This window comes from Octopus sinensis, linkage group LG4 (assembly GCF_006345805.1).
Source record: "Octopus sinensis linkage group LG4, ASM634580v1, whole genome shotgun sequence".
NCBI classification, from domain to species: Eukaryota; Metazoa; Mollusca; class Cephalopoda; order Octopoda; family Octopodidae; genus Octopus; species Octopus sinensis.
Window position 1 is genome coordinate 17,463,467 of NC_043000.1, and position 15,463 is coordinate 17,478,929.

Genomic DNA, 15,463 nt, shown 5'->3' on the forward strand with positions numbered 1-15,463 from the left:
ATAGTCATAAAAATGTATCACACAAAACTACTTGTCAAAATAACACAAAGAAGTATATAAAGTTAAAATACCAATGCAATTAGCAAAGATATTGCAATTTACACACTGTGTGTGTATGAAACAAATTCAAGCAGTAAATATTAAATTTCTAAATTGTTTCTCAATGTTAGATAATAGAAAAAAAAAATTAGTACTTGTTTTTATTTTGAATATGAAATTAATAAAATTAAAAATCAAGTTTAACACAAACACAGTAAATAATAAATATATTAAAAAGAAATCGAAAATCTAAATTCATTTAACTGAAGCAAAATTAAAAATGAAAAAGTGATAAAATATTCCATTTCTTTATAACATTACCATTATCTAAACCTTAAGATAAATTTTAAACTTCTTCAAGAACACAAATTTTGTCTGCAAGACTGGTGTTATAAGAAACAGAACATGATAAAATGTTAAACGAATATGAAAACAAAACAATTCTAAGCTGGCTAACTATGAAAGTAGTTGCCTTCAGAAGCCAATTTGAATTGAACCATATTAACATATAGAAAGGAGAAACAGATTCCTTATGTTTGATCTTATAATTCATAACATTACTATATCATAAAAACAAATAATTTATTGCAAGATATTAACTTTTAAAGTAAGGCCGAAACTGGAAAGTTTTCAGAATAACTATCAAAACAGTCTCCTTGATTTCCATTATGAAATAATCTAATGAATGTAAATTGGCTTTTATTGAGTGGATCTTTTAAAGAAAGATAACCCTAGTTTGTAAAAATTACTTTTTCCTCAATTTCACAATTTATACAAAAGCATTTTATCAAATTCATTAAAAAAAATCCCCATATCAAGAATTATGATTTTTGTTGTTTTATTGGTTGGTGAAAATAAAATAGTACAATACAGTAGTATTTAAGTGAACAAACATTTAGTTAATGACACCCAATACCATACCGGAAACCAATCAGTAAGTTACTTAAGGAACAATGAAACATTAACTTTCAAACCATATAAAATTAATAGTTCAATAGCTTCTTATCACAATAAAGGTAGCTGATATTGTGTCTTTTCTGCACAGTTGGCTTCATATGTCAAATAAGGAAACTGATTCCATAATTAACACTTTGTGAAAAAATTTTGTCTGGGTAGTACAATTTTATCATACATACATATAATAAATAATGAAATAACTGCTGAAAATTCCACCAGGAAAGCATTTACTAATGAATAACTTACAATTTGCACAGAAACATACTTACAGAAATATAGCTAAAATTAATTTTTTCTTATAAGAGTTACAGCTATGCAATCCTATGAAAACTTAGTTAAGAGCACACAATTGTTAATGATAGTACACAATGCTCTACCATAATCATTAAAAATTTCTCTCCAAATAAAGGGCTCTGTCCAAAACGCCAGTATTCTTGTCTCATAAAGATAAGAATACTAACTAAAAATAATTTAGTAAATATGCAAATTTACTAAACAATTTTTGCTGACAGACTGATTCCTGTTATTTACACATGATTGTTTGTTACATAAATGTTCCTTGAAAATGGCTGCTACAAGAGTGATCAAAGTTTGAAAAGCTAAGATACCAAGTTGTTTGTAATAATGAAGATCCTAATTTAGCAGCAGCCAATAGCCAACTGAATCAAGTATTTGTTTAAACAAAGATGCATAAAAAAAAAAAAAAAACTGTTGGAAACTGATTTCAGAACAACAGAGCCCAATGTAAATATAATTCATTCAACTAATTAGAAAAAGCTTTAAACAGGTGATGGCATTCAAACCTACATGTGTGGAAACCTGTAAGCTTATGTATAACCCGTTTTGGTTTAAAATTAGAAGAAATCAAACCTCTTTCACACACAAACACACATTCCATAAAACATAAATATTTTATAATGTAACTTCATTTCAAATGTTTAATTTGAAGGCAAACAATAGAATTTCCTTTATTTTTTAACAAATAAAAGATTCAATTTAATTATTCTATAATGTATAGAATTAACCAACAAGAGTTGTAACCGGATAAAAGGACATCTAACACTGAGGCTTTGAAAGAAAGAGATTCAGAATATTTTCCTTGGTAAGCAATGTGTCTATAGATACATAAAATAGAATTTAAATGTTAAAAATTCTATAATATAAAATATAGTATAAAAAATATTTCAAATATCAGGACTTTTAAAAATGTATGAATAATTTGATTTTTTAAGAGATACATAGATTATCAAACTTTAAACATTAATAATATACTTTTAAAATTCAGCTGCATTGGGATTTTAAGAAAATTTTACATAATATTGTCATCTGAGATTTTCAATGCAAATACTTAAAAATGAAGGTGTTTTGTTACCATAGTAATAAACTTACCTTATGAGAAGGAGCTAGTCCAATAGGTTCAGTAAGCTGATGTGAAGATTCATTCACTAAAATAAAATGTGTTTGATAAATTCATAAAATGCAAGGAAACTGGCTTCTTAAAAAAATCATGAAATGCTGATAAAATATAATGCAGTGTTGGTTACAGTATTAAGAAAATCTTTTAGAATCACAATAATCCACTGATTTGGATAAAAATTGTTTTTGGTGGTACAAATTGCATAGAATACAGAAAAGATTTAAAGAAAAATATGTACAATTTTTTTATAAATGAAATTTTTTTTTAAATTTTGAAAAGTATATTAATTATTGAAATCAGAAGAATATTAATGCTAAAAATCAAGGCTAACATGACAATGAACTGAGTTCATTTTGTAACTGGTTCTCTTACATTTTAAGTGATTCATCAAAGGTTCTCAACTGTTCGAAAATAACTAAAAAGATGACAGCACATATAAATATACACGTTATGTATAAAGGATAAAAATTACCAGCCGTGGGATGTTCTGCCTGGGAGCCTAAGTTACCTTGATGTCCCTCTGTGGTCCCAGTAGTAGTAGTGGCGGTGGTAGTGGTGGTAGTAGTAGTACACGTAGTAGTAGAAGTAGCTGTTGTTGTTGTAGCAGCAGTAGGTTGCTGAGGTTGTTGTGAAGTAGACGGTGGTTGCGATGTTGGCAGACCCTGTGACTGATGAGGTGTGGCCATCTGTTGTGGTTGTAGAGGTAATTGTGTTTGAGAGGTCTGAACATTTGGAGTTTGGGATGTAGAAGTTGATGGTTGTCCATCTTGGCCGCTTGGAACATCTGATGCCTTCTGTTGGGCTTCAGCAGCCTTGCGTTCATTATCACGCCGAGCTTGAGAAATTCGTTCTCGAATTTGTTTACCTACTATTCTAATTTCTTCCTCTTGTAAAAATCCTGATTTCACCTTTAGAATAAATATGTCAGTAATAATTAATTATGCTTTATATACATATAAATATATATATATATATACATACATACACACTTAAGTAAAATGTAAAATATGTCCATTTATTTTTTAAAATATGCTTGAAAAATTTTACCATTTCTCTTGCTACATCTTCAGGACTATCTTTCTTTAAATCAAAGCCAAACTGGATAGCTTCATTTTCTTTATGTTTATCTTTTCGCTTCTTGGGGTCCACCACTCTTAAGCGGAGTTGAATAATTTGGCTTTTGTCCACATCATTTTCATCATGCCATGAAACCAGCTCTACTTTCAAACCAGTGTCTTCTAAGAAGAAGTTCAGCTGCAATAATTCTTTTACCATATATCTAGTAGGATGATAAATAAAAAAATTAAAAACCATTACGAAATAAGTTTACAATACAAAATATTCTGTTTAATACCTATTTTCCAAACTGGCTTGGGTTAGATTGCTCTATCACATTTAACATGTTCTAAATGCATACAGCATAAAGCAAAATTTTTAATACAAGATCACATTTTTGCTTCATTTAATGCAAAAGAACATAATTATTCTTGTGTTGACCATTTTTTAAAAATAAAAAGCAAATTTGTGAAGCACACAAAAACTGCAATTTGTTTTATAGAATTCAGCTAAAATTTAACCCTTTCGTTACTATATTTCTGACCAAATTACACCCCTTATGTGTTTCAATTAATTTCTAACATAATCATAAATTTAGTCTGATTTCATTAAACAACTATAACTTTTTTATTTATCAATATATTAATGTGATTTTTGGAAGGACTGGAAGAACGGTGGTAGCAGGGAAATGTATCAGACTGCCAGAAGGGAAGCTAGGAGACAGGTCTATCTAGCCAGAGGGGAAGCAGATAAGAAAAAATTTGCCAATGTTCTGCGCCGTGAGGATGAAAGACTTGAGGTATTTCGTGTTGCAAGACAGTGTGTGAGAGAGAATCGTGACGTGGTAGGAGAGAAATGTGTTCGCAAGGATGACGGTTCACTTGCGCTAAATGAGGATGCAAAGAGAGAGGCTTGGAGATGCCACTATGAAAGATTGCTGAATGAGAAAAATGAATGGGATAAAGAGAGTCTGCCGAATGTCGACCCAACAGAGGGACCAGCAATCCGAGTTAACAGTTCCTTAGTAGTTAAGGCAATTACAAGCATGAAAACAGGGAAAGCCCCAGGCCCATCAGGAATCACTGCAGAGATGCTCAAAATATCTGGTAGTGTCGGCTATAGCCTAGTCACCCGTATAGTTAACCAGGTGATACATGAAGGAGTCATACCCAATGACTGGTGTAGCAGCATAATAGTCAACTGCTACAAAGGTAAAGGTGACGCCCTAGATACAAATAACTACAGGGGTATCAAGCTGCTGGATCAGGTAATGAAGGTTACGGAGAGGGTTATAGCCCAATTAATTAGAGAGAGAGTTAGCTTAGATGAGATGCAGTTTGGGTTCGTGCCAGGGAAAAGTACTACTGATGCTATATTCCTGGTAAGACAGCTGCAGGAGAAATACCTAGCCAAAGATAAGCCCCTGTACCTGGCTTTTGTTGACAGGGAGAAAGCCTTCGACAGGGTCCCCCGATCCCTTATCTGGTGGTCAATGAGGAAACTAGGGATAGATGAATGGTTAGTGAGAGCTGTGCGAGCTGTACAGAGACGCTGCTAGTAAGGTGAGGGTTGGCAACGAGTACAGTGAAGAATTCCGGGTAGAGGTTGGGGTCCACCAAGGTTCAGTCCTCAGCCCCCTCCTATTTATCATAGTCCTCCAGGCAATAACGGAGGAATTCAAGACAGGATGCCCCTGGGAGCTCCTATATGCTGACGACCTTGCTCTAATTGCTGAGTCACTATCAGAACTGGAGGAGAAGTTCCAGGTGTGGAAGGAGGGTCTAGAATCGAGGGGCCTTAGAGTCAACCTAGCTAAAACCAAAGTACTAATAAGTAGGAAGGTAGACAATCCACAAATGTCTTCAGGAAGATGGCCCTGCTCGATCTGTAGAAAAGGTGTAGGTAGAAACTCTATAAGATGTACCCAGTGTAAGCTATGGACACATAAGAGGTGCAGCAATGTCAAAGGAAGGCTAACTGGGAAGATAGTTTTTGTATGTGGCAGATGCTCGGGAGCATTAACCTCTGAAAATCTGCAGAAAACAACTTCCGTCACTTTCCAGGGGGAAAAACTAGAAGTAGTTGATAGCTTCCGTTATATTGGTGACCATATCAGTAGTTGGGGTGGGTGTGCTGAAAATGTAACGGCTAGAGTAAGAATAGCCTGGGCGAAGTTTAGGGAGCTCTTACCTCTGCTGGTGACTAAAGGCCTCTCGCTCAGAGTAAAAGGCAGACTGTATGATGCATGTGTACGAACAGCCATGCTACATGGCAGTGAAACATGGGCCGTGACTGCTGAGGACATGCGTAAGCTTGCGAGAAATGAAGCCAGTATGCTCCGATGGATGTGTAATGTCAGTGTGCATGCTCGACAGAGCGTTAGTACCCTGAGAGAAATGTTGGACTTAAGGAGCATCAGTTGTGGTGTGCAAGAGAGACGATTGCGCTGGTATGGTCATGTGGCGAGAATGGATGAAGATAGGTGTGTGAAAAAGTGCCAATCCCTAGCAGTGGAGGGAACCCATGGAAGAGGTAGACCCAGGAAAACTTGGGATGAGGTGGTGAAGCACGACCTTCGAACTTTAGGTCTCATTGAGGAAATGACCTGTGACCGAGACCTTTGGAAATATGCTGTGCGTGAAAAGACCAGGCAGGACAAGTGAGTCCAGCCCACTTATGCATGCCTTTCTTCCCTTGGACACACAAAGACCTGTTGAGGCAAGCGAAGTCGATATTGAACCTCATCCGACTTCAGGCACCTATGCCTACCCGCCTTTGCTTGCGAAGACCTGTTGGGGCAAGTGAAGTCGAAATCGAACCAATCCTATGACTGGCACCTGGCAGATGCCAGGACCCCTGGACTGGAGATACGTAAAAAGCACCATCCAAATCGTGGCCGATGCCAGCGCCGCCTCGACTGGCTTCCGTGTCGGTGGCACGTAAAATGCACCAATCCGACCGTGGCCGATGCCAGCCTCGCCTGGCTCCAGTGCAGGTGGCACGTAAAAAGCACCCACTACACTCACGGAGTGGTTGGCGTTAGGAAGGGCATCCAGCTGTAGAAACATTGCCAGATAAGACCAGAGCCTGGGGCAGCCTTCTGGCTTCCCAGATCCCGGTCGAACCTTCCAACCCATGGAGAACGGACGTTAAACAACGATGATGATCTCAACCAATTCTATACTATAATTTTTGTCACAAAGTGACTCTAATTGCAGGTAGATACAGGTAAATTCAACAAAATATAAAATTATTAAAATTTTGTTCAAACATCACTATAGAAAATGGGTTATTAGCTAATATTCAATTGGGTATACAACAAAATTTTACGATAGAATTTGTTATTCTGGGTAACTTTCTGATACCCATAATAACATTTATGGCAAAATAGTCTTAATTTCATTTAAGATTGTGGGAAACCACTAACTATCCTTTCTTTCGCTTTGTTTACATTTAGCGTAACGGTTCGTTTCCGCCGTAATGATTTCAAATAGGCTCATTCGAAAAAGTAAAAAGAAATAGTCTAAGGCTTTACTCTCCTGGGAAAGTCTGTGGCTTGGTCCAGTTTCTTCAGAAAAATCACCGAAAGAAACAGTTTTTAAATTTTCACTCTATTCAGGTGCCAATTCATTTTCTTTATTGCTGTCGGAGCTCTCGGATTCACTGTTTTCACTTTCGGAAAATGAAACATCAGATTCATTATCAAATACCACGTGCTTTTTTTTTCAGTCATAGAGTTAGATTTATCAAGGTCTTCGGTAGAAAATCCTTCGAATTCTGACTCGCTGCTTGATATAATGAAATTCGTATCCATTTTTTGTCAGAATTACAAATTTTGAAAACACAATAGGAACAAATTTCGGAAAAATATCTCCCAAAATTCACGGAATTAAAATTACACTTCAATCGTTGTACAAAACTGTAGATGAACTGTTTACGAAGTATAATCACATGTTTTCACGAAAGTACTAAAGAGATTTGCTCTGATATTCTCATTTAAATATGAATAGGTAAATACAGGCTGGTTTGGTCACATTAACCAAAATTTTTTTTGGGCGGCTTTGGGCGGTTTGCTAATGAAAGGGTTAAGGGTAAAAATCTAACATCAAAAATATTTCTGCAAATGTCTTTCAGAAAAAAGATATTTGGAAACATTTTCACACATCTGGATATTATTTAAAATACAGGATGAGGCATACACATATAACAAAAACAAAAATAAAAGTTGACAAGTTTACTTTTGTTGTGCATGACACATAAGAATTGCAATAATTGAAGAGACATGACAAAGCCTGCCTATCTCATACCAGCATAGAAATGATGGATATAAAGTGATGGTAGAAGAAAATGATCAATAAATTTGAACAAACTAATTAAGAAAAAAAATAAGATATCAAGAAATGGTTTCTAATATAAAACTGTCGACAAAAATACATTTATACCTATCATCTTTTTTTGTTTGTATTGAACGTTCAATAATTTCCTTGATCTCTTCATTTTCTACCTTTTCTATAGCCTCTGGTCTAATCCCCTATTTAAAAAGAAAATATAAGGTCAAATTTTATCCAAAACTTTAAATACATTATCACGAAAATGTGTATACAAAGAAATAAACAGCCCAAATAAACATATATACTGATGCCATTTCAAATTAATGGCTAGTAACATACAAACCAACTTTTAGCAACTGACAGAATTCTTTAAGCCAAAATCTGAAATATATTCAAAAACATCTAAAATAATTCAACAATATTATTTAACAAGAAATTCTCAAAAAAAAAATTATATAATTACCCTTGTTATTTTTTACATAAAATATTTTATTTAATTCGATGGTTTATCAAATCAAATAATAGCTGCAAAGTGATAATTTCCCTTAATATCAGGACAAGAATATTTAACTGAAATTATTTAAGAAATTTCTTTTAATGCATCTTTTATTAAATGTAAGGAAATATTACTTTTTGCATTCAGAATTTTTCAAATGCATATGGAAAATTTTGTTGCTTGTATACAATTGTTTTTCATCAATGTTCATCAAAAAGGATTTGCTTTATAAAATAAAGCATTTTTTTTTTTTGAGAATAACTATATTTTAATAAGTAAATTCAAATAAGCATTAGGGTTCTTTATCTTGTCAAGAATGTTGAATTTTATGGCTGACAATGAATAAAAAACAATACAACAAAGACAAACCAGTTGTCTAACAAGGGGGATCGATTATATTTCTCTGAAAGCTGTTTTTTCACTTATTCATAAATTATTAATGACTATCTAAGTGTTGAATCTAGAGTAATTTCCACAACATTATTAATCCCAAATGTATTCAATTTACTACTTGTATTCAATACTTACTGAGGAACCATTCAGTTATTTTACATATGAAGAAGACAAGAAAGTTTCATTTCTTAAAACATTTTAAAATAATGTTACCTCACACAGAATTTTTTAAAATAATGTTACTTGACAGAGAAATTACAAAAATGAAAAAAAAGGAATGAAAAAAAAGGAAAGAAAAAAAACAGAAAAGAAAACTAAGTAGAATGTTTTTGGTCACCTTGATGAAATTATTTCACTTGTATTTGAAAATGAAATGTTTGCAAAAGAAAAATTTGGAATTAAACAAAAGAAAATACAAAAATAGACGGTCTGCCATCAGCAGTTCTGTGACAAGAGAAAATGAAAATAACTGCAAAATAATTAGTATATGATGTAGTTTAATATGAAAATACAAATCTGAGTACTTCAAAAAAAGTTACATGTCAAAACACTAGATAAGGTTTCAAAAACCACTTTTCTTTTCTCATTTTTTAAACAAACAATATAGCTTATCCGATAGACTGATTTATCAAAATCAAATAAAAGCTACAAGGTATATTTTCTTTTCAATGCTAAGACATAAGAATAGCTAACTTAAAACTATTTTTTAAAAAAATCATTAAGCTTAAAAAAAAAGGGAAAGAAAATTTTACTATTGCATTCAGGGCATTTCAAATTGATATGGAAATTTTAATTACTATATGTAATTGTTTTTCATAAATATTGATCAAAAAACTTTGCTTTAATTATAATAAAGCTTTTTTCTCTTTTTCTTTTTGAGAATTATCTCAAATGGGATCATGGAATTATCTCCCAATCTTACAATATTTGGTTACCAACTGATATTCGGGAGACACTTGGATGAAGATACCAATCATGGAAATTGTATTCAGTTACCTAATCTGCCAAAGAAATAATTCTGAGAATGATTAATGTAATGCAACTCCTTTCTTACAATAAATACAGCAGCAATGATGGCCAAATATCAAAAGTAGATAAAGAAATTGGATTACATAAGGTTCAAACTCAAATATTTAGAGGAATTAACAGATTGTAGTAGTTTGTTATTTTTTTTCATGCATCAATATTTTGATGTAACGACCACAGAAAAAATTCAATCAATAACATTAATATCAGGAATTATTCCATTAGTAATTTAAAGAACTGTATACTTAACAAGAGCTCGAAATTAAGAGGGCAACATCAAGCATTCCTGATCCCTTCAAATATTCACAATATTGAGGCAATTTCTTAGAAACTTATAAATGGCTTAAGTAAGAAAACAACACTTTTCTCTTTAAGAATGAAACTACAAAAAATGTGTAAGATAAAAGCAAACAGATTCCTATTTTGTTGATATATTCAACAATTCCTTAACTATGTTGACAATATGACCCTAAACTACAACAATAAAACTAAAAAAGATAACTGGTGTTCATTAAACAGAAGATACCTTCCCACTGTCTGAAATTCTCATTTAGGAAATGCTATAAAAAACATACTTAAAATATATAACTCACACTGGTGACTCTCTTGTAGATCTGCGCAGCATTCGAACATTCTTTGTAAGGGTATTCTGACGTGGCCATCTCTAGCATGCACATTCCAAACGCGTACACATCCACGGATTCGTCATAGTGCTCTTCATACATCTCGGGCGCCATGAACTCAGGTGTACCTTAAAAGTATACAAAGATGATGTCTTTGTATGTTGTCTCGGCAGTCTAGAAAGGGAAAGACCGTGAGGGAATACAAGGTCATTAGTACAAGTGCAATCACCAGGAGTCCAGCGTCCTAGAATAAACTAGCGCAAAATCAAGAGCTAAGAATGACCCCCACGTCTTACCTTCTTGTATCACATACTGTAACAATCAATTTAACGGGAAAATCTGTTTCAAAACAGAAAGAACTGCATAATTACAGCCACAAAATAATATTAATACAAGTGTATTAATAACTGTAAAAAAAAAAACAAAAAAAATTTTTTAAAGTGAAAAAAAAAAAAAAAAATCTTGCAAATGTATATATGGGGAAACAATAGGTTTTAACTCACCCTTGTTAACTGCAGGCAGGAACCTTTCAACTAAACTAAGCAGCATGACACAGGGCTTGTGATGGCAACATATTCAGTTTGAGAGAATTTGATGTTAAAAAAAAATACAATTCTAGATCCAATGTAATACAATGTTAAAAATTGATAGTTATAAATATTGTTTATAATATTCAAAATGAAACCATTAGTCTGAAGCAACGATAACAATTACCATTGAAAAAAAAAAAAAAAGAGGAATTATATTTAAAAAAAAACTGAAGATAAAATTTCTGCTGATCACAAGCAATGTGCACACTAAAGTTCTAAAAAAATTGAAATAGTTTAGCATTTTTCAAATGAAACAAATAATAAAACAATCAAATTGATGGTGAAGGAAATTCTGAAAGGCAAATTATTAAATTCCAAAATGAATACAAAGTATATCTTCATATATGTATATATATTGTATATATCTATATATACATATAGATATATAAATATATAATTAGCATAAAATACATACCTATAACACTCTTAGCAAAGGACTTATTTTTCAATGTGGCTAATCCTAAATCTCCTATTTTCACAGATCCAGTTGTTCCTGTTATGAATATGTTATCACATTTAAGATCACGGTGAATCACAGGAGGTGTTCTAGTATGAAGAAACAGAAGTCCTTTAAGAATTTGTCGACACCAGTTCTTTAATACTTTGATGTTTATTTTTTTAAACCTTTTGATGTATCTAGAAATAGAAAATGAGAAAAATACTCATAGCTGGTATGTGCGTGTGTGTGTATGCAATTCCAAATTCAGCAGTAATGTCTTAACTTCTAGGTTTATAGAATTGTAAGTGTTGGTGTAAAAATTTTTTAAGATGCTGTTGTTCTATTATATACAGTTCTATGTGTGGAGGCGCAATGGTCCAGTGGTTAGGGCAGCGGACTCGCGGTCGTAGGATCGCGGTTTCGATTCCCAGACCGGGCATTGTGAGTGTTTATTGGGCGAAAACACCTAAAAGCTCCACGAGGCTCCTGCAGGGGATGGTGGTGATCCCTGCTGTACTCTTTCACCACAACTTTCTCTCACTCTTACTTCCTGTTTCTGTTGTACCTGTATTTTTTCAAAGGGCCGGCCTTGTCACTCTCTGTGTCACGCTGAATATCCCCGAGAACTACGTTAAGGGTGCACGTGTCTGTGGAGTGCTCAGCCACTTACACGTTAATTTCACGAGCAGGTTGTTCTGTTGATCGGATCAACCAGAACCCTCGTCGTTGTAACCGATGGAGTGCTTCCATCCACAGTTCTATGTATGCTATAGGGATTGTTAGTCTTACTGGGAGGTACAGATTTTTTAAGTAGTTTTGGAATGTGCAGTTGATTATAAGTTACTATAAAGAAAAACTTACGTTTTCAGTGTCCCAGAAGTCATCAGTTCAGTTACTAGAATAATTATTTTTCGACCTCGGGTATTGGTTTCTTCCCATGAATCATAAAACCGTACAATATTTGGATGTTGTAGGTCTTTTAACATTTCTGCTTCTTCTCGGAAACGTTGTTTTTCACTTTTATTCCATTTTTTATCCTAAATAAAAGAAAAATTTAATATCATTAAATTACAATGACTCAACCACTGTACCAACATAAACACATTGTATTAAAAGCTACAAAAAAGAAATCATAAACAAGAGCAAGTTATAAACAAAAACTACTTTCAAAGTCAACAATTATTGAAATAAATTATAATTTTTAAAGGCTTTCTTAAAAACAGGACAAAATAAAAGGTGATATGTTCTCAAATTATTTGCAGTCAATAAGATCTGAGTAAGTCTCGCAAAAAATAAAACATTGTAAAATTGAGAATCATTTTCAAACTATAAAATGAAAACCTTCTGATTTATAATAAAAATGAGTTAATCATTAGCACAAAGCTACATATTTGAAAATGAAAATTTATAGACAATTGAATCAACAGCAGTATAGATTCTAAAAGAGTGAAGAATATCCTAAGAGATACTTCAAAGCGATGAAAAACAAGATTAGTCCCAGTAACATTTTAAAGAAGAATATAGAGGGCCAAAAGTAAATACTGTAAAACATTTACTCCAGCACTCTATGTAAAGAGACCTTCTCAAGTTGCTCAGAAATCCGGAAGTTTCTTCAGGTCAAGCCACAATTTCTCTACATTGCGAGGTTACAGATCTGGTACTATGGATATGTAATTACAATGTTGCAGGATTCTGGCAAGACACTTAGCGGTAGACCAAAAATGAGATGATTGAATAATATCCATAGTCTCAGTTGGTCATAGCTGAGAATCCAGAGGGAAGTCTAATGATAGGACCTTGTAGATGAGGTGTCTGAGAACTCTACCCCCATGATCCCTCCTCCCAGGAATAGCAGACAGAGAAGATGGAAGGCTGGATACAATGTTCTGCTTGAAAACTTATCAAAATTAATGCTATTCTATGTGATATCAGTAAAGGCAATCATACCTAGCTTGATAACCATCTCGCTACTTTGTCCAACTATGAGCACTATCCCTCTTTAAGCACCTGGATCAAAAGTTTCCTGCCTAACAAGTACATGCACTGCAAACTGACAGGCTCCATCAATCCAACAATAAAGTTAAAGTTTGTGAAGAGTTATACAAGCTGCATACAGGTGCAATCAGCAAAGAGAGAGTGAGCATGTTCAGTGATGAATTTAGCATGAAAGTAAGGATCTACAAGGGCTCAGTCCTCAGCCCACTTCTATTTATTATAATAAAGGAGTTTATGGCTAGTTGCCAGCGGGAACTCTTGTATGCTGATAACCCTGTTCTTATAGCAGAATCTGTGGACAATTTGGAGAAGAAATTTTAAACATGGAACAAAAGCTGGAACTGAAGGAGCTTAAAATAGACTTACTCAAGACTAAAGTTATGTTAAACAGAAAAGGAAAGAAATGTAATGATGGATTATAGATGAGTAGAGGAAAATGATGATTATAAAATGAATTAGATGCAGCATGCAAGAAGACTACATTGGTATAAGCATGTGATGAATATTGATAATGACAGCTGTGTAAGGTGATGAGCATTGAAAGTGGATGGAATCTATGAAAGAGAAAAACTTAGAGAGCCATGGGATGAAGTAATAAAGACTGATCTCAAGATGCTAGGCCTAACAAAAACGATGACAAAGAATTGCTAGGTTAGCAGCATGTAGTGTTAGAGAAAACCCACTCTCATACAAGCACAGCAAAAAGAACACTAAAATAAGAGCAGTGGTGGTGGTTGTGAAGCTCTTGCTGCTTTCAGTCTTTGACTACCACTGCCTCTCTTCCAACATCGTTTCCAACATCTCTACAAATTCTTATCTTCTTCTCTCTAACTATATACAGACAAGCACACAATTTACACACACACAAACATGTACAAGTGTGTGTGTGTGTGTGTGTGTGTGTACACGTCATTTAACATCTATTTTCCATGTTGGCAAGGGTTGGACAGTTTAACAGGGGCTGGCTAGGTATAAGACCAGGCTTCACTGTTTTGGCAGGGTTTTTATGGTTGGATGCCCTTCCTAACACCAACCACCTTACAGATACACACACACACACATAATATATCCAGCCCCTTGAAAGGCTCTTGACTGGTGAGTCACATTGCTTAATGACCTCACTGATGCTGGTGCCATTGCCAAAGCAGACTTTAGAGTTTGGCAGAGTCCTCTGGCTCGCCAGCTTCTGTCAAACCATCTAATCAATGCCAACATGGAAAATGGACATAAAATGGCAATGATTACACACACAATGTGTGTGTTAGTAAACACTGCAAAGCTGCCATATTTTGTCCTGGAGAGACTCCTTTAAAGATTTATTTTCTTTTTAAAGGGAGTGAAGCAAAATGAACTACAAATAGATTTCAAATGTATATTCCACTGAAGTGACATGCTGAGCTAGATGCATGTTAAGCAACTAATCTATTCTCACAATTACCAGGATACCAATGTAGAACATTGCAATTATTATGGCAATTATTTTCTAATTCCTAAACCCCTGAACTCCACTTTATGGAAACCAAAACAGTCTACTATAAGAGTGTCTTTTCGTAACTTTTATGGTGCAAGCAGTGAATTGGCAGAGTTCTTAGAACATTGGGTAAAATGTATTTATTCTGGTACTCTATGCCCTCAAGTCCAAATACTGCCAAACTGATTTTACCTTTCATCCCTTCAAGGTTGTAAAATAATGTACTAGTCAAGTTCAATGGGTGTTTTCCCTCTCTCTTGGAATCAGCTTCATTAAAGTGATCAAGAACAGATCATTCCAATCATTAGATGCCCATCAAGCCTTTCACAATCAGAGTGGTGAAAGGATTAGTGGGGCTACAACAGTGTGGTAGAACAAACTCTTTTTAACATTTCAATTAAGACAACTTTGAGCAAAAAAGAAAAAAAAAAACTATTGAAATAGATGATAGCTTTGACCTCCAGTTCAACTATACTATTGTTTGTAATAACTACTATTAGCTTTCTCAAAAGCAATGCTATTTATAAAAGTTTTCTCTAAGCTTGAAATCTTCTCATCAAAGACCTTGAACCTTTTTAAAACTGTCTTCAATTTTTAATACTCTTGCATCATGTGTATGTATCTCTAACC

At 33.9% G+C, this 15,463-nt stretch overlaps 1 protein-coding gene across 1 annotated transcript in view; it reads right to left on the reverse strand.

Annotated features, from left to right (window-relative positions):
- LOC115210252 (serine/threonine-protein kinase WNK1) overlaps positions 1-15,463 on the reverse strand; it is a 76,342-nt gene that overhangs the window by 32,735 nt on the left and 28,144 nt on the right. Inside the window, exons 2-8 of the mRNA XM_036501702.1 lie at positions 12,229-12,404; positions 11,344-11,564; positions 10,309-10,466; positions 7,912-8,000; positions 3,461-3,692; positions 2,886-3,321; positions 2,386-2,441 (exon numbers count right to left, since the gene is read on the reverse strand). Of these exons, the coding sequence (XP_036357595.1) occupies positions 2,386-2,441; positions 2,886-3,321; positions 3,461-3,692; positions 7,912-8,000; positions 10,309-10,466; positions 11,344-11,564; positions 12,229-12,404 (1,368 nt within the window). The remainder of the gene's footprint in view (positions 1-2,385; positions 2,442-2,885; positions 3,322-3,460; positions 3,693-7,911; positions 8,001-10,308; positions 10,467-11,343; positions 11,565-12,228; positions 12,405-15,463) is intronic.